Source organism: Tachyglossus aculeatus, chromosome 10 (genome assembly GCF_015852505.1).
Source record: "Tachyglossus aculeatus isolate mTacAcu1 chromosome 10, mTacAcu1.pri, whole genome shotgun sequence".
Taxonomy (NCBI): Eukaryota; Metazoa; Chordata; class Mammalia; order Monotremata; family Tachyglossidae; genus Tachyglossus; species Tachyglossus aculeatus.
The window spans coordinates 16,227,447-16,250,660 of record NC_052075.1 but is presented as its reverse complement, the minus strand read 5'-3'; the positions used below and the strand labels follow the sequence as shown (position 1 = coordinate 16,250,660).

The following is a 23,214-nucleotide window of genomic DNA, read 5'->3' as shown; positions in this document are numbered from 1 at the left end:
GTTAAGAGCTTACTACGTTCCAGGGACCGTACTAAGCAATGGGGTGGATACAAGCTAATTGGGTTGGACTCAGTTCCTGTCCCACATGGGGCTCACAGTCTCAATCCCCATTTTGCAGATGAGGTAACTGAGGTACAGAGAAGTGAAGCGACTTGCCCAAGGTCTCACAGCAGACAAGTGGTAGGGCCAGGATTAGAACCCAGGTCCTTCTAACTCCCAGACCCTGCTCTATCTACTAGGCGATCTTTTCAACCTAGGATTCTGTTTTCCCCAGGGACACCAGGATGCTTGGGTGGCTAATGACATCTGTGTGGCTAATGACATCCCTTGTTGTACTCTCTGCTACCCTGGCTTTCTCTGGAGTGATCCAACTTGAACCTCTCATCGTGGGAACCAGGGCATCCTAGGACCACACAGCGTGACTTAGTGGCAAGATCTCAGGCTTGGGAGTCAGAGGACGTGGGTTCTAATCCCGGCTCCACCACTTGTCTACTTTGTGACCTTGGGCAAGCCACTTAGCTTCTCTGTGCCTCAGTTACCTTATCTGTAAAGTGGGGATCGTCCCACGTGGAACAACCTGATTACCTTGTAACTACCCCATCATTTAGAGCAATACTTGGCAATGTATTGAACGCTTAACAACTGCCATAATTATTATTTTTATTAAATATAAGGGGAGGAAGGAAAATGTGCTGCTGACACCTTCCAAAACTGTTAATTTTCCTTTTTCCTCCCCCAAGTGTTACCCAATTAGGTAAGATGTTTGTGCCTCGCTCACTCCCCCGCCATCAGGGCATCACACCCTACCCTAAGCATTGACTTTTCAGTAGTAAACGGCATTAAGCACTTCCTGTGTGCAGAGTACTGCAGTACTAATAATAATTACGGTATTTGTTAAGCACTTACTACGTGCCAAGCACTGTTCTGAGTGCCGGGGCATCTACAAGGTTATCTGTTTGGACACAGTCCCTCTCCTGCATGGGGCTCACAGTAAAGGTAGGACGGAGTAGGATTTAATCCCCAGTTTTACAGATGAGGAAACTGAGGCACAGAGAAGTTAAGTGACTTACCCAAGGTTTGCACAGCAGACAAGTGGCAGACCTGGGATTAGAACCCAGGACCTCTGACTCCTACCCCTGTGCTCTTTCCACTAGGCTATGCAAGCACTGGCAAAGACTACACGGGTATTCCTGGCCCTCAAGGAGATCACCATCTGAGATGAGAGGGGAGAGGGGTCTGGTGAAACACTAAAGCAAGCAACATGAAAGTCAAGGACAGATACGCAAGATAAAAGCAAAAAGCAGTCGAGTACTGTAGCTAGAGGAGCAGAATTTCCGTCTCCTTGCAGCTCAGTCTAAATAATACTAATTGTCATATGTGGTACACACTTATTAAGTACTGGCGCTGATTGAACACAATCAGATCAGACACAGTCCCTGTTCCACCTGGAGTTCAAAAATCTAAGGGAAAAGAAAACAGGTACTGAACCCCCAGTGCTTAGAACAGTGCTTGGCCCACAGTAAGCGCTTAGCAAATACCATCATTATTTTATAGATAAGAAGCAGCACGGCCTTGTGGATAGGACACGGGCCTAGGAGTCGGAAGGACTTGGGTTCTAATCTCAGTCCTGCCACTTCTCTGCTGTGTGGCCTTGGGGAAATTATTGAAGCTCTTTGTGCCTCAGTTACATCATCTGTAAAATGGGGATTAAGACTGTGAGCCTCTTGTGGGAGTTTGACTGTGTCCAACCCGATTACCTTGTATCTATACCCCAATGCTTAGGACGGTGCCTGGCACACAGTAAGTGCTTAAGCAGGTTAAGCTTAAGCAGTAAGTGCAGAAGCAGCGTGGCTCAGTGGAAAGAGAGCATGGGCTTTGGAATCAGAGATCATGGGTTCGAATTCCGGCTCTGCCACATGTCTGCTGTGTGACCCTGGGCAAGTCAACTTCTCGGAGCCTCAGTTACCTCATCTGTAAAATGGGGATTGAGACTGTGAGCCCCACGTGGGACAACCTGATCACCTTGTATCCTCCCCAGTGCTTTGCACATGGTAAGCGCTTAACAAATGACATTATTATTGTTATTATTATCAAATACCATAAAAAATGAGGGAACTGAGGCATAGTGAAGTGACTTGCCCAAGGTCATACAACAGGCAGGGGCCAGAGGGGGGATTTGAATGTAGGTCTCCTGACTCCCAGTGTTGTCACATCCACAATGACCACTGGAGAACACGCCTCACCCTTCCTGAGCTTCTCTGGGGTGGCCATTCTTTACAGCTGATGTCCTCCTTCCCGCCAGGTAGGCCTGAGGCAGAATGGGATGGAGGCGCCAAGATGACGCTGAGGGGAGGCAGTGTGGCTATCCGAGATGGCAACGCGACGACTGCCATTTGTCTCGGAAGGTGGTTTTTAACGCAAACGCTGCATTCCATGGTGACTTCCTCACCGACTTCAATCCGTATCTTCCAGGTTGAACCACACGGGACTCCCGACTGTAAAAGAAATTTCACGGCTCACAAATGGCAGACCAAGCCTTAATTTGGAAGTAAACTTGCCCGTGTCTGTTGAGCTTCTCTGAGAGTGTGAATCAGGAATGAAGCCGCCATTATGCCGTCCAGCTCGGAAGCCCACTTTGGTATCCAAGAACTGTTAGCCAGCATCAACTTGGGACAATACCTGCCCTGCTTTCTGGAGTCAGGGTATGCCACTGTACAGGATTGTGTGGGAATCAATAACAGTGTGCTCCTGAAAATAGGGGTGTTACCCACTGGTCACCGCAGACGTATCCTTAAGCAGCTGGAGATCATCTCCTCCAAAATGCAGGTGCCAGCAATCTATGCCTGTGTTCGGAAAGCCAAGAACAGAGTGGCTTTAAGGGACGTTCGGGCCTTCCCCTGCCACCTGGATATGCCGTGTTCCGACGGAGCTCAGGATGTCGATCCAGGACCCCAGGAAGCATCCGCCGAACCCCCTGACGAGACGGACGTCTGGGTGTTGAGTGGGGGATCTCCCAAATCTGAAGATAAGCCCTCTCCCTCCAAACCCAGAACCTTTCCACTTCCTGAAGTTGTGTCTCCTCAGAAACTGGACTGTCTTCAAAACGAGACGTTTGATCTGGGAAGTAGGAGTCCCACCCTCAATCCCAGCCTGACTCCTCCTCATTCAGAGGAAGGGGGAACCTCCAAACCAGCAGACTTGAACTTTGCCAATCTCAATCCTTTTCAGACCAAGGATCCGATCCAGTTTTCTTCCTTTGGCTTTTGCGTCCCCAGGACCGGTCCTGAGCAGGAACCTGAGCATTCGCCTCCTTCGTTTTTTGAATTCAAAGGAGAAATGGTGGTGAATGATCTGTATGTGTCATCCACCAGGAGTCGGACGCCTGTGAGGAGCCGGAGTAAGCTGGTTTCCAGGCCAACACGGTCTTTCATATTACGACACCGGCCGGTTCCTGAAATTCCAGCGTCGTCCAAGGGATTGGTTTCAGGGAGGTGAGATTGTCGGGCTGAATGAACTCTGCTCAAGGGATTGGGTTTAAATAGTGGCCATTTTTATTTCCTATGGTATTTAAGTGTTTACTATGGTTTTAACTCTGTTCTAAGTGTTGAAAAGTGGCTATCTTGAAGAGAGTGGCCTAGTGGAAAGACGTGAGCCTGGGAGCCAGATCTGGGTTCTAATCCCTGCTAATTGCTAGCTGTGTAACCTTGGGCAAGTTATTTACCTTACCTGTGCCTTAGTTTTCTCAAATGTAAAATGGGGATTCAATACCTGTTCTCCCTCCCATGTAAGTAAGACTGTGAGCCCCATCCTGGATAGGGACTCTGACCTAATTGACTTATAACTACTCCAGCACTTAGAACAGTGGTTGACACATTGTAAGCGCTTAACAAGTACCATCAAACAAACATCTTTGATCAGCTTGGGTGACGTGAGCCTCCACATTAGGGTTGGATTCTTTTGCTCCCACAAAGTTTTTTCTCTTTCACTGCTTCAGGGGCCATCACCCTTCTGAACTTCCATCCCCTCTGCTGTGTTCTCTCCCTTTTTAAAAATGGTGTTTATTAATATAATAATAATAATGGCATTTATTAATCACTATGCGCAAAGCTCTGTTCTAAGCACTGGGGAGGTTGCAAGGTGATCAGGTTGTCCCATGGGGGGCTCACAGTCTCAATTCCCATTTTGCAGATGAGGTAACTGAGGCACAGAGAAGTTAAGTGACTTGCCCAAAGTCACACAGCTGAAAATTGGCAGAGCTGGGGTTTGAACCCATGACCTCTGACCCCCAAGCCCAGGCTCTTTCTACTGAGCCATGCTGCTTCTCTGTTAAGCACTTGTTATGTGCCAAGCATTGTACTAAGCACTGGAGTAGGTACACGACAAGGAGGTCTGACACAGTGCTTGCCCCACATTGGGCTCATGGTCTAAGTAGGAGGGAAGCAAGCTTTGAATCCCCATTTTACAGTTGAGAGATTCTCAGTGGAAAAGGAGTCTCAAGAGACATTGTTGTAACTGTTTTGACTCAAATCAAAATGGCTCATATTGTGGCAGGAGGGCTATTATCTCTGCATCTCCTGATGTTGAAACAGCGCTCCTTATTGAACTGGGCTAATAACAATAATATTTGTGGTATTTAAGCTCTTACTATGTGCCAAGCACTATGGTAGGGACAATAAAAATAAATCGGACACATCCTGCCCCCACGGGGCTCACATTTTAAGAAAGGAGGGATAAGAGAAATTCAATCCCCCATTTACGGATGAGGAAATTGAGGCACAGAGAAGTGAAGTGTCTTGCCTGAGGTCCCGCATAAGTCCAGAGGTAGAGCTGGGAATAATAATAATAATGATGGTATTTGTTAAGCACTTACTATGTGCCAAGCACTGTTCTAAGCGCTGGGGTAGTTACAAGGTAATCAGGTTGTTCCACATGAGGCTCACAGTCTTCATCCCCATTTTACAGAGGAGGTAACTGAGGCACAGAGAAGTTAAGTGACTTGCCCAAAGTCACATAGCTGACAATTGGTGGAGCCGGGATTAGAACCCACGACTTCTGGATCCCAAGCCCGTGCTGCTTCCACTAAGCCACGCCGCCCTGACTCCCAGGCTTTGAAAATGGGGAGAGTGGTGGTCTTCCAGATATGAAGAGGGAGAGAATTACAGGTCAGAGGGCAACGGGTCAACAACAAGATAGATGAGATCAAGAGACAGTGAGAAGGTTGCCATTAAAGTAGTGAAGTGTACGGGATGGTTTGTAGTGGGAAATAAGCGAGGTAAGTTAGGAGGGGGAACGCTGATTGAGTGCCTTAAAGCCGATGGTAAGGAGTTTCTGTTTGATGTGGAGGTGGATGAGCAACCCCCTGGAGGTTCTTGAGGAGTGGAGAGTTGGGGACTGAACGTTTCTTTTTTTTTTTTCTTTTTTTTCTTTGTTTTTTTATTTAGAAAGTGATCCGGGCAGCAGAGTGAAGTATGAACTGGAGTGGGGAGAGGCAGGGAGATCAGTGAGGAGGCTCTTGCAAAAGTCAAACATGGGAAAAAATAAGTGGTTGGATCAATGTAGCAGCAATATTGTACTCTCCTGAGCACTTATTACAATGCTCTGAACAAAGTAAGCACATAAGCACAATTGACTGATGGGAGGAAAGGCCAGATTTTAGGGATGTTATGCAAGTAGAACTGACAGGATTTGGAGATGTCTTGAATGTGTGGGTTGAATGAGAAAGATGGGTCGAGAATAATGCCAAGGTTACGTGATCGTGAGACAGAGGGGATGGGGGAGTACAGGAAAGTCAGGTGATGGTAAGATGAGGAGTCTTGTATTAGAAAGGTTAAGTTTGAGGTGTTTGTGGGGAATTCAAATACAGATGTCTTAAAAGCCGGAGGAAATGCAAGGCAGCAGAGAAGGAAAGAGACAGGGCTGTAGATGTAGATTTGAGAATGATTCGTGTAGAGGTGGTAGTTGAAACCATAGAAATGAATGAGTTCTCCAAGGGAGTAAGGGAAGATGTAGAATAGAAGGGGATCTAGAACTGAGCCTTGAAGGACTCCCACAGTTAGGGAATGGGAGGCAGAGTCTGTGAAAGCAACTGAGAATGAGCAGCCAGAGAGATAGGAGGCAAACCAGGAGAGGACTGTATCAGTAAAGCCGAGCTTGGATAATTTCTAAGGAGAAGGGGGTGGTCCACAGTGTTGAAGGCAGCTGAGAAGTTTGAGGAAGATTAGGATGGAATAGAGGTCATCAGATTTGGCATGCAGGAGGTCATTGGCAATCATCTTGGATAGGCCAGGTTCCTTAGAGTGACAGGGGGTGGGACTAAACTGGAGGGAGTCGAGGAGAAAACTGGAGGAGAGGAATTTGAGACAGAGGGTGTAGACAGTTGCTCAAGTTTGGAGAGGAATGGTGGAAGGGAAATGGGATGATAATTGAGAGAGTCAGGCACCCATAGACACAAACACACACACATATATGTGTGTGTGCTACAATGTATTTCTGTTAGTGGTACTTTATCAGGCCACTAAATATTTCCAGCTTAAGAAAGTCTTGGCTATCGACTGTCTGGTAAAAAGCTTCACCTCTGGGTGAGAGCCAGAAACAAGGGAGAAAACTGTCTGGAATTTTAATGACTCTAAACTCGAAACACAAACAAGTTAGTCAGGCTTTGCCTGCACAGACCAGGGATCTCTCTCCCTCTTCTTTCTTCATTCCCTTTGTGCAGGGTAGTGGACCATTGCCCCAAGGCTTTCTTCTGAACTAAAATTGGGAACTCTTTCTCTTTGGGTCTAAAGCGAAACCGCACTTGAAGTTTTCCTTTTTCAGCCGAGGGCCTGACAGAAGAACGTTTGTATTTTTCACTCAGGCCCTCTTGGTTCTCCAGTTCCTCAAAATGCTAATCTAGCAAAATGCTTCAATTGGTATTTTCAAATGAAAGATGTGTGAATAGCCCCCAAAGGCATAATTTTGTCACGGAGTTCAACATAATCCAATTTCTTTTGAAGTGCTGTTCATTATAGAGGATGACTGATGGTATTTCTGAGTATTTCAAATCCCAGAACTACAGGAATTCATATACTACAACTCATCTTAAGACATTATCTTATATCATTAGAACGCATTGAAAAATACTTGCAAATATATGTAAAATGATTCCATTATTGATGTGTCTTTATATTGTTTTTAGACAGTAAGTTATATTTTTCTTCCAAGAATGCACGAAACTGTAGCATGAGTATGTTCCTATTTAAGAAAAAAAAAATACATGTAGTCTCTTCTAAAACTCAATTTCCTGTTTGTTTTTAAAGTTATCTCCGAGAGAGAAGAAATGTTAGTATTTCATCTGGAAAGCCAAGCGCACAGAAAAGTGAGTGTCTTTGCATGAATTTTGTAAAGATTGTGGAATCATCTAGCATGTGTGAGAATGAATAAACTGCCTTATAGGAAGCAGCGTGGCTCAGTGGAAAGAGCACGGGCTTAGGAGTCAGAGGTCATGAGTTCTAATCCCGGCTCCGCCACTTGTCAGCTGTGTGACTTTGGGCAAATCACTTCACTTCTCTGGGCCTCAGTTACTTCTTCTGTAAAATGGGGATTAAGACTCAAGTGGGACAACCTGTTTACCTTGTATCTACCCAGCGCTTAGAACAGTGCTTGGCACATAGTAAGCGCTTAACAAATACAAACATTATTATTAGGAAAGAAAAAGGAAAATGAAATGAGGTGAAGAACTGTCCTGTTCCTATCAGTATTCCACCTGCTGCAGCTCCTTTTCAGATTGAAGGAATAAAGCCGGGATGATAGTCTTTGTTTCCTTGCTTCCTATGTTTATCCATGGAGGCATTTTGGAAAAAAAATAAAGTCTGGGTCCTGTACCAGGCTCAAGGGCAGGGGTTTTTCAGCAGGAGAACTGATAAATGTAGACTGACAAACAGGAAAACAGCACAGGCAGACCGCTTTGGCATATAAACAGGAAAGGGCTCGCAGTGTTGCTATGGTTTAATTGCTCATCCACAAAAGCCTTTCTTACTTTTGTGAAAACACTACTTAGACAAGTTCCAACAGCGTCTCCCCAACAACAACAGCCAAAAGCAAAAAACTGCAGGAACTTGGAGACCCAGCGTTTTGGAAAAAAAAAATGTGCCTCTAGCAGGAGGTTGAACGAGCAAGGAGCAGCCTACACCCCAGGTGCATAAGCAGCGTGGCTCAGTTGAAAGATCGTGGGTTTGGGAGTCAGAGGTCATGGGTTCTAATCCCGGCTCTGCCATTTGTCAGCTGTGTGACTTTGGGCAAGTCACTTCACTTCTCTGTGCCTCAGTTACCTCATCTGTAAAATGGGGATTAAGACTGTGAGCCCCACGTGGGACAACCTGATTACCTTGTATCCCCCCAGCACTTAGAACAGTGCTTGGCACACGGTAAGCACTTAATAAATACCAGTATTATTATTATCACCCTTTTTCCTGAGCTAAGAGGCAGACATTGCCAGTTTGCAGTGAGTCAAGGTGAATGTTGGGCTCCTACAAAATCCTCCTTCTTTATTAATGATTAAAAGATATTGAGGATTTCACAGCTTATATCGAAAGGGAAGTCAAATCAAAATTGATGCTTCCAAATGCCTGAATCCTCCTCCACCAAACTGAAAGCACCTTGTGGCAGGAAACCCTTCTGTCGACTCTGTTGTATGGTACTTCCCCATGCGCTTACAATGCTCTGCCCCCAGTTAGCGCTTGATAGACTGTAAGCTTATTATGGGCAGGGAATGAGTCTGCTAATTCTGTTGTACTCTCCCAAGCCCTTAGTACAGTGCTCTGCACATAGTAAGCGCTTGACAAACGCCGCTATTTGATCCTGTAGGTCCTTGTGAGTAGGGCCCAGGCAATGTTTCCGTTGCCTTCTGCATGAGAAGCAGCGTGGCCCTATGGCTAGGTCACAAGCTTGGAAATCAGAAGGACCTGAGTTCTAATCCACATATTGTCTGTGTGACCTGAGGTGAGTCTCTTCTCTGCTCCTCAGTTACCTCATCTGTAAAGTGGGGATTAAGACTGTGGTCCCTCTGTGGGACAGGGAATGTGCCCAACCTGACTAGCTTGTATCTACCCCCGCGCTTTAAACAGTTCCCGGCACATAGTAAATGCTTAACCACTATCATTAAAAAAAAGGTCTTTCCGGGTATTCCCTCAGACAGATGGGCAGATGAAGGCCGTCTCTCTGCCTGATGGGGATGTCCAGTACTGGTCCCCTGCTCAGCTGAGAAGCAGATTTCCAATCCAGGCTCCGCTCAGGTCTTCCCTTTCTGCTGAGCAAGTTAAGGCCACAGTTGGGGGAGGAGGGGAGCTGGGAGGGGCCTGAGAGGAACCTGTTTTCCCAGCACGGGGCCCCACCGAGTCACCCTGGGGCTCTAGTTCAGGTTGCCGCAGGCTGCGGCATCCTCCATGGTCTCTGAATTTGCCCAGCACACCTTTCCTGGAGAATGGGCCCATGCAGGCCCCCCTGTTCACTCTGTTAGGGAGTGGAAATGGAGAAACAACAAAGTCAAGCAACCCAGGTCTGCAACTCAAAGCCTAGTCTCTTGACCCCATCGATCCATCAGTGGTATTTATTCAGTGCTTATTATGTGCAGAGCACTGTATTAAATGCTTGGAAAAGTAATAATAACTGTTGTACTTGTTAGGCACTTATCCTGCAGAAAAGCAGCGTGGCTCAGTGGAAAGAGCACGGGCTTGGGAGTCAGAAGTCATGGGTTTGAATCCCGGCTCTGCCACTTGTCAGCTGTGTGACCTTGGGCAGGCCACTTCTCTGTGCCTCAGTTACCTCATCTTTAAAATGGGGATTAAGACTGTGAGCCCCAAGTGGGACAACCTGATCACTGTGTATCCCCCCAGTGCTTAGAACAGTGCTTCACACTTAACAAATAGCATCATCATTATTATTATTATTATCCTAGTGCTTAGCACTTTTCTAAGCACTGGGGTCGATGCACGTTAATAGGGCAGGACACAGTCTCTGTCCCACATGGGGCTCACACTCTTAATCCCCATTGTACAGAGGAGGTAACTGAGGCCCAGAGAAGTTGTGACTTTCCTGAGGTCACAGCAGACACGTGGCGGAGCCGGAATTAGAACCCAAGTCCTTTTGACACCCAGGCCCATGGTCTAGTCCATTCAATTGTAGTTGAGTGCTTACTGTGTGCAAAGCACTGTACTAAGCGCTTGGGAGAGTATAACATAAGCCATGCTGTTACCCCAAAGTACAATACAACACGCCCAGAAGAGCTTAAAGAATCCCTATCCTGCCTTCTGCTCTGGGGGAATGCGAAACTCAGATGTAGTGAACACTTACTAGTCAAGGATTAAAGACATAATCCATCAGTCAGTGGTACTTATTGAGCACTGACTGAGTGCAGAGTACTGTAATAAATACTTGAGACAATATAATAAAGTAGACATGATGTCTGCCCTCACAGAGCATACAGGCTATTTCCAAGGTCATCATTCAAATTCTGCTGGCTCCAAAAAGAACTGTGAAAGTGTAAGGTAAACTGAGGCTAAATGTGATGAATGGTATCTTGGGTAACCATAGGAAAGGATAAGAGCTCGAGATCTCATTGAATTTTTATAAATCAATCATATTTATTGAGTGCTCACTGTGTGCAGAGCATTGTAAAAATTGCTTGGGAGAGTACAGCACAACAAGATAAACAATATAATGGACACATTCCCTGCCCACAATGATCTTACAGTCTAGAGGGATAGATAGACTTTTAGATAGATTTTTGCACTTTTCATTTTTAAGGTGATAGCGTTCTGGACTTTTTTTTTTTAATGGTACTTTTTAAGTGCTTACTTTGTGTCAAGCACTGTACTACGCACTGGGGTAAATACAAAATCATAAGTTTGGACACAATCCCTGACATATTCTACATAGGAGGGAGTAGGATTTAATTCCCATTTTACAGGTGAAGTACCTGAAATACAGAGAAGGTAAGTGACTTGACCAAGGTCACACAGACTAGTGGCAGAGTCAGGATTAGAACCCAGGTCCTCTGACTCCCAGTCCCGTGCTAAACCATGGTGCTTAGAAGAAACTTCTAGAAGGACTTTGAGAAGCAACTCTTCATAGACCGTGAGCCCGTTGTTGGGTGGGGACCTTCTCTATATGTTGCCGACTTGTGCTTCCCAAGCGCTTAGTCCAGTGCTCTGCACACAGTAAGCACTCAATACATACGATTGAATGAATGTACTCTTTGTTTTATCTTCATTCCAGATTGCAGGCATTTTTGGCTTTTGATAATCCATAAATGTGCATGATCTAGAATCAAATATTATCTTATTTACTAAGTGTTTACTGTGCTCCAAGCACCCTGCTAAATGCTGGGGTCATTACAATATAATCAGATCAGCCGCAGATGGGGCTGACCGTCTAAAGGAGAGGGAAAATGGGCATGAAATCTCCATGTCATGTTTGAGGAAACTGAGGCCCAGAGAAAGTTAGGTGACTTGCCCAAGGCCACATAACAGGTAAGTGGAGGAGCAGGGAGAGCCTTGGTCTTCTGACCTCCAAGCCCGTACTTTTTCCACTAGGCCACACAGCTTCTCTAATCTGCTTTAACTGGCTAAGTGCCAGCTATAAGTAACTTCCAAATTCTTTTCCAGAAACCCTGGTATGTGCTGTTTCTCAGACTGACAGCCTCTTTCAGATCTCCGTGTCCCTCACTTGGATTCACCCTGGGACATGTACAGAGTGTGTGGGACATCGGCCGTACTCTGAGAATTTTCTCGTTATCGCTTCTTAGGAGACTTGAGACCCTTCTCGGGGATAGTGCTTTTTATATCGAGAAGCAGTGTTGCCTAGTGGATAGAGCATAGGCCTGGGAGTTAGAAGCACCTGGGGTCTAATCCTGGCTCTCCCAGTTGGCTGCTTTGTGAGCTGGGGCAAGTGACTTCACTTCTGTGTGCCTCAGTTCCCTCATCTGTAAAAATGAGGATTAAGACAGTGAACCCTATATGGTTCAAGCAACTGTGTCCAACCTGATTAGCTTGTATCTACCCCAGCACTTAGATTAGTGCCTGGCACATAGTAAGTGCTTAACAAATACCACAGTTATTATTATTATTACTTCATAATTGACTTTTGGGGCCTATTTATCTTGGCATTTTTTTTTTAAGGACTGTAACTAATATTCTTGGCCTTGTTTTTGGGCACTTCTGCAGGGTTTTCTACAATTACCAAAATGTAGTTTGAAATAGCTTGCTTTTCAGAGGGAAAAATATTGTCTAAAAATGTTGTCTAAGAGACAGAGGCTCTGAAAACACAGGCTAGCCTGCTATTATTAAAAAATAAATGGAGGTGGTGGCCTCTCGGAAGTCAGTTGTTTCCTTCCTTGATTTTTTTTATATGAAGTTTTATGCCCCTGTTCATTCCCCAGGTGCTTAGGATTCATTCAATAGGATAGTGCTGTGCACACAGCTGATGCTAAATGATTATTTATAGTGAAAAATAAACACTAAAAATTTGAATGATACAAAATTCCAAGCTGCACCATCTTTTAATGATGTATTCTCTTATCTTTGGCTCCCAAAAAGATTCAAAGGACGATAAATCATCACCATCCATCTTTCCATATGGTGAAAACTTCCTCTTAAAGAGCCCGGAAATTTCCAAGGTAAGTTTGGAGGACTGTGGTCTATTTTTTCCTTTTTTTGTTTGTTGGAAGACTGGTGTGTGTAAACCTATCATTGAGAAGAGGCCATCCTCATTCATCTCCTCATCAAACTGAACCTATTTACCGTAGAGTTGAAAAAACTCAATCACCTCGCCGCCCCCACTCCTACCTTACCTCCCTGACTTCCCACTACAATTCAGCCCGCCCACTTCGCTCCTCAAATACCATCTTACTCACTGTATCTCTTTCTCATCTACCTTGAGGTTGCATTTGTTACAGTGTCTGCCACTGTTTTCTTTTCTCCCTCTTCGTGTCATGATCTTCCCAAAACAGTCCTCGTGTCTCTGAGGGAAATCAGACTGACCTGTCTTCTGCTGCTGTCTCCCAACTAATCAGTGCTATAGCACATCTTTGGAGATTTTGCCTCATTGTGTCTCCAGATTGTTCAATCGATCAGTGGTATTTATTGAGTGTTTACCAGGCCCACTTTCTGCCTCTGGCTTAGAACGCCCTGTTCCTTCATGTCCAACAGATGATCATTATCCCCACCCTCAGAGCCTTGTTGAAGGTACATCTCTTCCAAGAGGCCTTCCCCCTCTAGGCCTAATTTCCTCTTGCACTTAGATTTACACCCTTTATTCACCCGTCCCTCAGCCCCACAGCACTTAGGTACCTATCCTTAATTTATTTATATTAATGTTTGTATCCCCTTCTGGACTGTAAGCTTGTTATGAGCAGGGAACATGCCTACCAACTCTGTTACATTATACTCTACCGAGCACATTGTGCAGTGATGTTTATACAGTAAGTGCTCAATAAATACAATTGATTGATTGATTCTCTTCTGTGAGGAAGTCTAAGGCATGAACTTTGTATACCACGATGAGAAATGTTTTGCACGGGTAAACGTGAACATACCTCATCTGTAAAATGGGGATTGACTGTGAGCCCCATGTGGGACAACCTGATCACCTTGTAACCTCCCGAGTGCTTAGAACAGTGCTTTGCACATAATAAGCGCTTAATAAATGCCATTATTATTATTATTACTAAAAGCACTCAAAATTTAACTTCTGCAACACATCATCAATAGAACCTAAGCTTGTTCATAAGGTTTTTTATTGGAAGTATACGTCAGCCAATTATTAGTTGGCACCAGATAGATACCTTTTTGGAGTTTCCGTAAAGCCTTTGGGTAAACACTCACAACTCAGAACACACCCAGATATTACTGCCTAGACACCTCCTTTGGGGGTTGATGATAAAGTGTTATTTTGGCACGGGGAGGGGGAGGAGGTAGGCTGGAGGGAAGTATCAGCCAACATCTTTGCCTTAATTTCTGACCCTCCAAAACAATCTTTTGTGCCTGATGTTTCATTGCTTATTTGCAGAACTGTTGGGGAAGGAAGTGAAACTCAAATGAGTCTGTTTTTGTCTTTGTGAACTGCTCTTTCGTGAACCTTAAATGGTTGGGGGATGGGGAGGAAGTGCGGACTTGAAAATATTAAGAATAAAACAAGACTTTTTTTGGCTTGTGAGTTATGTACGTTGGGTAGATCCTAGATCCTATTTACATGTAATTGATAGTCGATTGTAAATGGGGTGCTAGCGTTCCTTCAGGTTGACAGGTGACGTTTCTGATGGTGAGATGATTTTTATCAGTATGCGTGGGTGTGCCTGGTGAGAACCACATGGAGCGCATGAAAAGGTTGCCTTGTTGCTGCACTGTTGCATTTGTTAAAGTGTCTGCTGCTGTTTTCTTTTCTCCTTCTTGGTGTCATGATCTTCCCAAAACAGTCCTCATGTCTCTGAGGGAAATCAGGCCGACCTGTCTTCTGCTGCTGTCTCCCAACTAATCAATGCTATAGCAAGTCTTGGAGATTTTGCCTCATTGAACAATCTCCAGATTGTTCAATCCATCAGTGGTATTTATTGAGTGTTTACTAGGTGCAGAGCACTGTACTAAGTAGCAGTAATAAAGATTGTGGTATTTTAAAACGCTTACTCTGCACTGTACTAAGGGCTGGGGTTGCTACAAGATAATTGGGTCCTGCTTAGGGATCACTGTTTAAGTGGGAGGGAGAACAGGTATTGAGTCCCTGTTTTGCAGTTGAGGGAATTTAGGCAGAGAGAAGTTGTGGCAAGAGTATGGGCTTCGGAATCAGAGGACGTGGGTTCTAATCCTGGCTCCGCCACTTGTCTGCTGTGTGACCTTGGACAAACTACTTAACTTCTCTGTACCTCCATTACCTCATCTGTAAAATGGGGATTAAGACTGTGAGCCCCAGGTGGGACACCCTGATTACCTTGTATCTACCCCAGCACTTAGAACAAATACCATCGTTATTATTATTATAGTGACTACAGTGTGACCTTGGGCAAGTCACTTAACTTTTCTGTGCCTCAATTTCCTCAACTGTAAAATGGGGATTTTAATTGTGTTCTCCCGCCTACCTACACTGTGAGCTTCATGTGGGACAGGGACTGTGTCTGACCCCAATAACTTAGTCCACCACTTGTCTTCTGTGTGGCCTTAGCCAAGTCATTTAACTTCTCTGTGCCTCAGTTACTTCATCTGTAAAATGAGGGATAAGTCTATGGGCCCCATATAGGGCAGGGACTGTGTCCAACCTGATTTGCTGGTATCTATCCCAGTGCTTAGTACAGTCCTGGCACACAGTAAGTGCTTAACAAATACCACAGTTATTATAATCATTATTATTAGAACAGGGCCTGATATAAGTGCTTAAGAAATATCTTAAAATAATAAATGTCAGTTGTTACTGTTATTTTTATTTATTTATTTAGAACCTGTTACCAGGCTTGGGAGATGGTGGGTTTTTCTCCTTTGAGACTTTGACAGTCTCCTGTCTGATGTGGCTGGATACAGTCCTGCCTGCAAGGAGCAGGCAGATGAGATATGATGAGTTTTCTTTGAGCCTTACTGTTCTACAATTGTCTTTTGCATAGAAGTACAGGAGGAAACAATAGTTAATACAGGAGAAAATGATTCTTGTGATAAAACTGAAAGATGATGTCATTCTTCAGATGCTGCGTCAATGCTCTATATTTGTGCCATCTGCCATCAGATAAGTGGCACCTTAAGCGGGTGCTAGTCTGGAAAAAAGAAATCACACCACCTGAAAGAAGTTGAAGAATCTTACAGACAGCCTGCAAACCAGATCACCTTATTAATTAAGAGGCAAAACTCAGACACCTAAACTTACAAATTAATTCCAGGGTTTACAAACAAAGTTTACTTTGTAGTGTAGGGATTGAACTCCCTGTAATATTGGCCTTTGCTGAAGTTAAGATGCCTGCCTAACACATAATGAATACTTTGAGTCTTTTAACTGTTGGGAAAGAGTGTGTCAGAGGTGCTGACTCCTCTACCGTGGTTTCATGTGTGCTAAGTAATGAGACTAGAGCAGTAGAGTAATGAGTTTCCTGCTGGCCTTGGGGAAGGGTTCAGGATGGGACCCATCCCTCCTCAGGAATTGGGGGTATGGAGGTCTGAAGTTCCAGTGTGAAGTGCACACTGGAAGTTACTCCAGTGCACGTGCTCCAAGTACTGAACCTGGAAAAAGTCACAACCTTAGTGGAAGCTAGTCATGTCCCTCTTGGCATTCTTGAAGAGGTTGTTATCAGCAAAGTCAGTAATTGTTTCAGTGGGAAATAAAGAAATGGGGCACCAAATTCCTAGCTGCCCCATGTATCTATTGTTGTGAGTTGATGCAGGCTGTTTTGACCTATATGGCTACTTTTATGGGGACTTTACGTTAAAATACAAGGAGGGCTGTTATAACAGTAGCCTCTCTTGAAAATCCCAGGCAGTCAAAACCCTTGCACTTACTGCTGAATTCTCATCTAGTTGGGTTTCACAAGTCCATCCAGGGCAGCTGAAATGCAAAATGCTCACAGCCACAATTTTTTAAAACTACTCTCTTTCTTTTTGGAGACTTAAAATCACTTGACACCATCTATAGACTTGAGCTCTTGGAGCTACTCAAAATGTTGGCTGCTGTGAGAGGTTTATCAAGAAGATAAGATTACTCTTTAGTGATATGGCTGGCCCTCTCAGAATTTGAGAACTTGTGTGATGATATCATCAAACGAGCCAAGCAGGGCTTTGTCATAGGCCCAATTTGGTTCAACCCATCTCAGGAAGATGTGATCAAGGATAAAACAAAGAGCCTGGGAGCTTGTATTAGAATATCTACCAGTGTTCTGGGGAACACTCCCCGCTTCTCAAGCTAAAAGTATCATTAAAAGTCCTTGATTTCCTTGTTAGGATAGCGGTTAGCAGTCCCGCCTGTCATGTGGGAGGCCAGGGTTCGAGTCCCCGATGGGGAGGTAAACATTGAGAAGCAGCATGGCCTGGTGCATAGAGCATGGGCTTGGGAGTTGGAAGGACGTGGGTTCTAATTCTGACTCCATTGGAATGAGCCCCATGTGGGACAGGTACTGTGTCCAACCCGATTTGCCTGTATCCACCCCAACACTTAGTACGGTTCCTGGTAAGTGACTTAACAGATACCAATATTACCATTATTACTATTAATAATAATAATCTTAGAAGACTTCCCATCCATTGTCAACTCCTCTAGGAACCCCAGGAAACACAGATGGTTATGAACAGTTTCTCAGAGTCAGTTAAGTGCTAGTGACTGACAGTTAGTCTGAAGAAGATCAAGATCACCTGGTCAGTCCTATACATAGCCTAGTAACTCTGTAGGCAACATGGGACTCTATGCGATCACTCAGTTCAGCTACCTAGGCAGCACACTAGCCAGTGATGCAAGAAGACTAATGTGGGAAACTGAAAGAAAGAGTGTAGCACTAACATGGCTTTAAGCTTCAGACCAAACTGAAGATAAATGAGACGTGTTGCATCTGGCCTTTTCTTATAATAATAATAATAATTATGTTAACAATAATTGTGGTATTTGTTAAGGTCTCACTATGTGCCAGGCACTGTACTAAGCGCTGGGGTGAATACGAGCAAACTGGGTTGCTGTGAGGTCTGGATCTACCACAGTCTCCACAACTGCTGTCTAGAGCAGTTCCACAAATATCGACTGCAGAATTGTGTATGAGATGTAATGCCAAAAGTCCACAGGATCAGATTCAGGAAGCCATAGCCCCAGTTGACTGACTCTTTTTTTTTTTTTAAAAAAAGGAAATCCTTTCTATAGAATTTTGCGATGACAGGCTTAAACCTTTATTTATCCAGATGATCTAAAGTGATAAACTGCTGTAACTAGTAAGAGAAGATACCAATGAAGGTAAGCCATTCATGGCAGTAGTTTGCATATTCATCAATTTTATGGGAAGACTTCTGAGTAAGAAATATCTAAAAAAATAAAACCCAACTACTGGGAAAACTTTTTGGAAGGTTCAACTTTGACATGCTATCTGCTATTCCTTTTAGACTGTGAGCCCACTGTTGGGTAGGGACTGTCTCTATATGTTGCCAACTTGTACTTCCCAAGTGCTTAGTACAGTGCTCTGCATACAGTAAGCACTCAATAAATACAATTGATGACGATATTCCTCCCCCCCACACACACACTTACACACACACAACCAACTTTATCAGCTGCAGAGAAGATTAGTTGCCTCTAAGTAAGGGTGTTGGCCAGCTGTTACAGTCCTGTATCCATCCCAAAGCGTAGTATAGTGCCTAGCACTGTGGCAGACTGTAAGCTCATTCTGGGCAGGGAATGCGTCTGTTATATTGTACTCTCACAAGCAGTTAGTACAGTTCTCTGCACACAGAAAGCACTCAATAAATATGAATGACTGACTGCAGAGGGGATCCAGCGGTATCAGATCAGCCACTGTGGCCAGAACGTGTTAGGGAGTGGTTACTTAAAGGTTGGAGCTGGCTAGCTAGCCACTGGTAACACTTTTCTGCTCCTCCTTGCTGGAAACAGCAGTTCTGGGCTTGAGCAAAGAAAGTATTGTGGGGGAGCAGCCACTGGTCTGAAAAAAAAATGACTGGGGTGGGGGCTGAGGAGAGACAAGAAGGGGTGGGCTGGGTTTGGGTTCTGGAGGTGGGAAGAAAATGGTCCACACAGAGAGGAGAGAGAATTGTGTGATTGGGTGAGGTGAGAGGATGGATTCACCAGCCATGAGTGGGCATAACTTAAGGCAAAGGATTAATGGGGATATGCTAGCAATTAGTGCCTAATATAGAGCCAGATTTATAAATAGTGGGGTGGGCAGAGCCCTGGTTGTGCCTGTATAAGCTTGTCCTCTAGATCATCAGTTCATTGTGGGCAGGAAATGTGTGTACCAACTCTGTTGTATTGGACTTTCCCAAGCACTTAGTACATTGCTCCGTACACAGTAAGCATTCAATAAATACCATTGATGGTAGGAATATGTTGAGAAAAATATCATTCAGGGAGCTCCTGATAATTCACCCCCAGTAATTCCCATTGAATCAATCATTACTATTATGCAATTTTCCTATAACCCAAGGTTTTTCAAGAACACAGTATCTGTGTTATAGCAGAAGTGTCTTCATGCCTCTCCCTGACATGCTCAGAATGTAATCTTATGGAGTATTTGTCACACTGAAAATCACATGGAAACTCTATCTTTTTCCTCACAGAAATCTATAAAGAATGAATTCTGGACTGTTGAAGAAAAACTCAGATGGGAAGCAACTGTTAAAAAGAATTCCCTCAATGGGAAATCAAGGTGTGTACCCTTAATTTGCTGATATATTTGACATCTTATTGAAAACATTTTAACTTGCCTATTTTGTTCAAATCCTGAAGTTTAGGATCTCGATTTGCATCACATGTTTTGGGGAGAACTCCATTAATAGTGGAGCTGTTTTTGAGTAGTTTTTTTAAGAAGCAAATAGAAACTTTGGAACAACTGTGGAGTGATCGGATCTATATTGCTGGGTCACAGGGACGAGGTTTTTACTTCCCCAGGAATTGTTCTCCCTCATACTTAGGCAGTGAGCCCTATGTGGGACATGAACTTGTCCAACTGGATTATCACGTATCCAACTTAGAACAGTCGTTTTCTTTTTTCCTTTTTTATGGCATTTTTATGCACATACTATGTGCCAGGCAATGTACTAATTACTGGGATAGATATAAGCTAATCATGTTGGACACAGTTATTGTCCCATATGGGGCTCACAATCTTAATTCCCATTTTGCAGGTGAGGTAACTGAGGCACAGAGAAGTGATACATAGTAAGATAATAATAATAATAAAGATTCTACCTTACTGGGAGGTTGGTTCTACCTTACCGGGAGGTTGAAGTGAGGTGGAGAGATTACAGCAACTCTCAAGATATGGTCCCTGTAGACACCAACTCTGGCTAATTTAAGCTCTGAGTCAATGATCTTGCTGAAGTGTCCACCAGGGATGTCCCCATGGCCAGGCCACCATTCGTTCAGGGCTGTGGTGCTTGGCATCTTCTTGAATTATTTTCACCTCTTAGTTGAATGTGCTAGACTTCAGCTCACAGTGCTGTGTGACCTTATGCAAGTTGTTGAACTTCTCAGTGCCTCAGTCTCCTTGTCTGTAAAATGAGATTAAATGCCTGTTTCTCCCTACACTGAGATTGTGAGCCCCATGTGAGACAGGAATTACTTTATACTATTGTTAAGTGCTTACTATGTATTAAGCACTTTGCTAATCGCTGGGGAATGTATGCATTAATCAGGTTGAATTCAGTCCCTATCCCAGCCTAAGCCAGAGGGAGAGCACATACTGAATCTCTATTTTACAGTTGAGGAAACTGAGGCCCTAGAGAAGTTAAGTGACTTGCCCATGGTCACACAGCAGGTGAATGGCTGTCACTTTTGACCCTGTCATTTTTCCACCTGGCCATGATGCTTCCTTGTGTCCACTCTGATTATTTTGTATCTATCCTGGCCCTTAGTACAGAATCTGGCATATAGTAAGTACTCAACAAACACTATTATTACAATTATCATTATTATTGTTTTCATTATTAATAATTCACCTCCAGTTTCAGGTAAGTAGAATGATAGCTTTGGGGTTGGTAGGGAGATAACTAAGAATATTGTGATGAGCCCCTCCCATCAATAATCATGTCCAAGATGTTTAATGAGTCTGTTCTTAGAGAGCCTCAAATATATTTTTAATCTAACATTAAAGCAGTATAATGATATACTCAGGTCTTTTATAGCACATGTTTTCCTTATGTGCTTTGAACAGAACACTGTTAAGGAGTTAGGGAACATTCTCGCACAATGTGTTCATTTGCTTCTTCATTCAATGGGGAGGCAGTATGGTTAATGGAAAGAGGACAGGATTAGTAGTCTGCAGATTTAAATTGAAATCCCAGCTCCGCCTCTGGCCTATTGTGCGACTTTGGGCAAGTCATTTAGTCCTCAATTCACTCATTAGTAAAATGGAGATACAGTCAACTGTGAGCCCTTTGTAAGACAGGAACTCTGCCCTACCTCAAAATCTTGTTTCTGCCCCCGGATGTAGAACATCCTAAGACTTTAATAAATGCAATTAAAAAATTGCCAATTTCTATTTCTCTTTTAATTTTTATGGTATTTGTTAATTGCTTCCTGCATGCCAGGCACTGTACTAAGAACTGGGCTAGATCCAAGCTAATCAGGTTGGACACAGTCCCTGTTCCACATGAGGCTCATGATGTTAATCCCCATTTTAATCCCCATGAGAAGCAGTGTGGCTTTAGTGAATAGAACATGGGCTTGGGAGTCAGAAGGTCCTGGGTTCTAATCCTGGCTCTGCCACATGTCTGCTGTGTGACTCTGGGCAAGTCACTTAACTTCTCTGGGCCTCAGTTACCTCTTGTGTAAACTGGCGATTAAGAGTGTCGGACAGGTACTGTGTCCAGCCTGATTAACTTGTATCTACTGCAGCACTTAGAATAGTACTTGGCACATAGTAATCCTTAACAAGTAACCATAACCATCATTATTATTTTACAGACGAGGTAACCGAGGCCTAGAGAAGGGAAGTGACTTGCTCAAGTGTACGCAGGTGGCAGTGGTGGAGTTGGGATTAGAACCCAGGTCCTCTGATTCTCAGGCCTTTTCTCTTTCCATGGGCCACACTGCTTCACTGTGTGCGAAGCACTGTCCATCTGGATAGAATGCACTGCACTACTGCATATGGTGTGGGTTATTCAAGCTGTGTGCTTTAACTTGAGTTCATTTTGAAACAATGTTTGTCAAGAGAGTAATTCCCATGTTTTTGGAGAACTGAGTGAACAAGATTGTTCCCGACATCTGGGTTTGCCAAGTTATCTGGGTATTCCAGGAAATGATTTTTCTTTACCTGATTTCTACCCGAGCGTTTCAGACCTTGACCCTTTCTCAGGGTCTGAATCTGGTTCTAATCCCTGTGACGAGGATTCCATCTATTCCCAGCAGAACAAGCAGTTTTTTGAGTGGATTGGGAAGGGTAGGGCCTGGAGAATCTGGTCAGAGATCAGGGGAGTGTCACCAAGAGGATTAAAGAGCTGAAAAACAAGACCTGCTAGAAGGAATTGTGGTTTTGGTAAATGGAGTCAAAAAAGCGGAGGAGAAATTTCAAGTTTCCTTTGGGGGTTTGGTGACCAGGTGCTTCATAGGTCAACTGGGAATGGTATGAGATGAAATGGTCTTTCATTGCAGCACTCTGAATTTTGCCTGGGTACAAAGAAGCAGTGTGGCCTAGTGGAAAGCGTATGGGCCTGGGAGCCTAGGTTCAAATTCCGCCTCCACCCCTTACAGCTGTGTGATCTTGGGCAAGTCACTTAGCTTTTCTGTGGCTTCGTTTCCTCACCTGCAAAATGGGATTCGATCACCGTTCTCCCTCCTGCTTAGACTGTGAGCCCCAAGTGGGACCTGATTATCTTGCATCTCATCGTCAAATGCCATCGAGTCATTTCCGATTCATAACAACTTTATGGACTTATATCCATAGAGTTTTCTTGGTTAAAAAAAATATGGAAATGGTTTACCATTGCCTTCTTCCATGCAGTAAAAACTTAAGTCTCTGCCATTGTCTTTGATCAACACTTTCATCACTGGATCAAACTCCTGTGACTCTTTTCCATGCTGCTGCTGCTACCCAGCACAGGTGAATCAACTTTTGTCTGATCCTTCGGCTTAGAACTTTCCATTATCGGTAACCCTGATGAGATAATAATAATATAATATAATCTAATAACATAATATAATATAACATAATATAATATAATAATATAATATAAAATATAATGTTATATATATATATAATATAATAATATCATTCACTGGCAGAGCTCTAAGCTGCATTGGTGTCTGCAAATGCCCCTGCCACAGTATGGTGTTGATTCATAGGCGAGATCTTGCATCTACCCCAGCGCTCAGTACAGTATTTGGCACATAGTAAGCACTTAACAAATGCAACAGTTGTTATTACAAAAGGCTTTTTGTCAGGGATCCTAAAGGTTAATATACATTACTAAGAGAAATCTAGCTTGGTTGGTCATTTTCTTTCTGGAGGTTGGGGATCACTTAACCAATCAGTAATATTTATCAAGTGCCTGCATTGTGCAG

The 23,214-nt window shown here is 43.9% G+C and overlaps 1 protein-coding gene across 2 annotated transcripts in view; it reads left to right on the top strand.

Moving 5' to 3' along the window:
- Positions 1-23,214, top strand: part of ARAP2 (ArfGAP with RhoGAP domain, ankyrin repeat and PH domain 2) — a 167,425-nt gene that overhangs the window by 23,163 nt on the left and 121,048 nt on the right. For both annotated transcript variants that reach the window (XM_038752401.1, XM_038752400.1), the window contains exons 3-6: positions 2,473-3,491; positions 7,299-7,357; positions 12,573-12,652; positions 19,272-19,360. In XM_038752401.1, coding sequence (XP_038608329.1) covers positions 2,611-3,491; positions 7,299-7,357; positions 12,573-12,652; positions 19,272-19,360 — 1,109 coding nt within the window. In that variant the 5' untranslated portion in view covers positions 2,473-2,610. The remainder of the gene's footprint in view (positions 1-2,472; positions 3,492-7,298; positions 7,358-12,572; positions 12,653-19,271; positions 19,361-23,214) is intronic.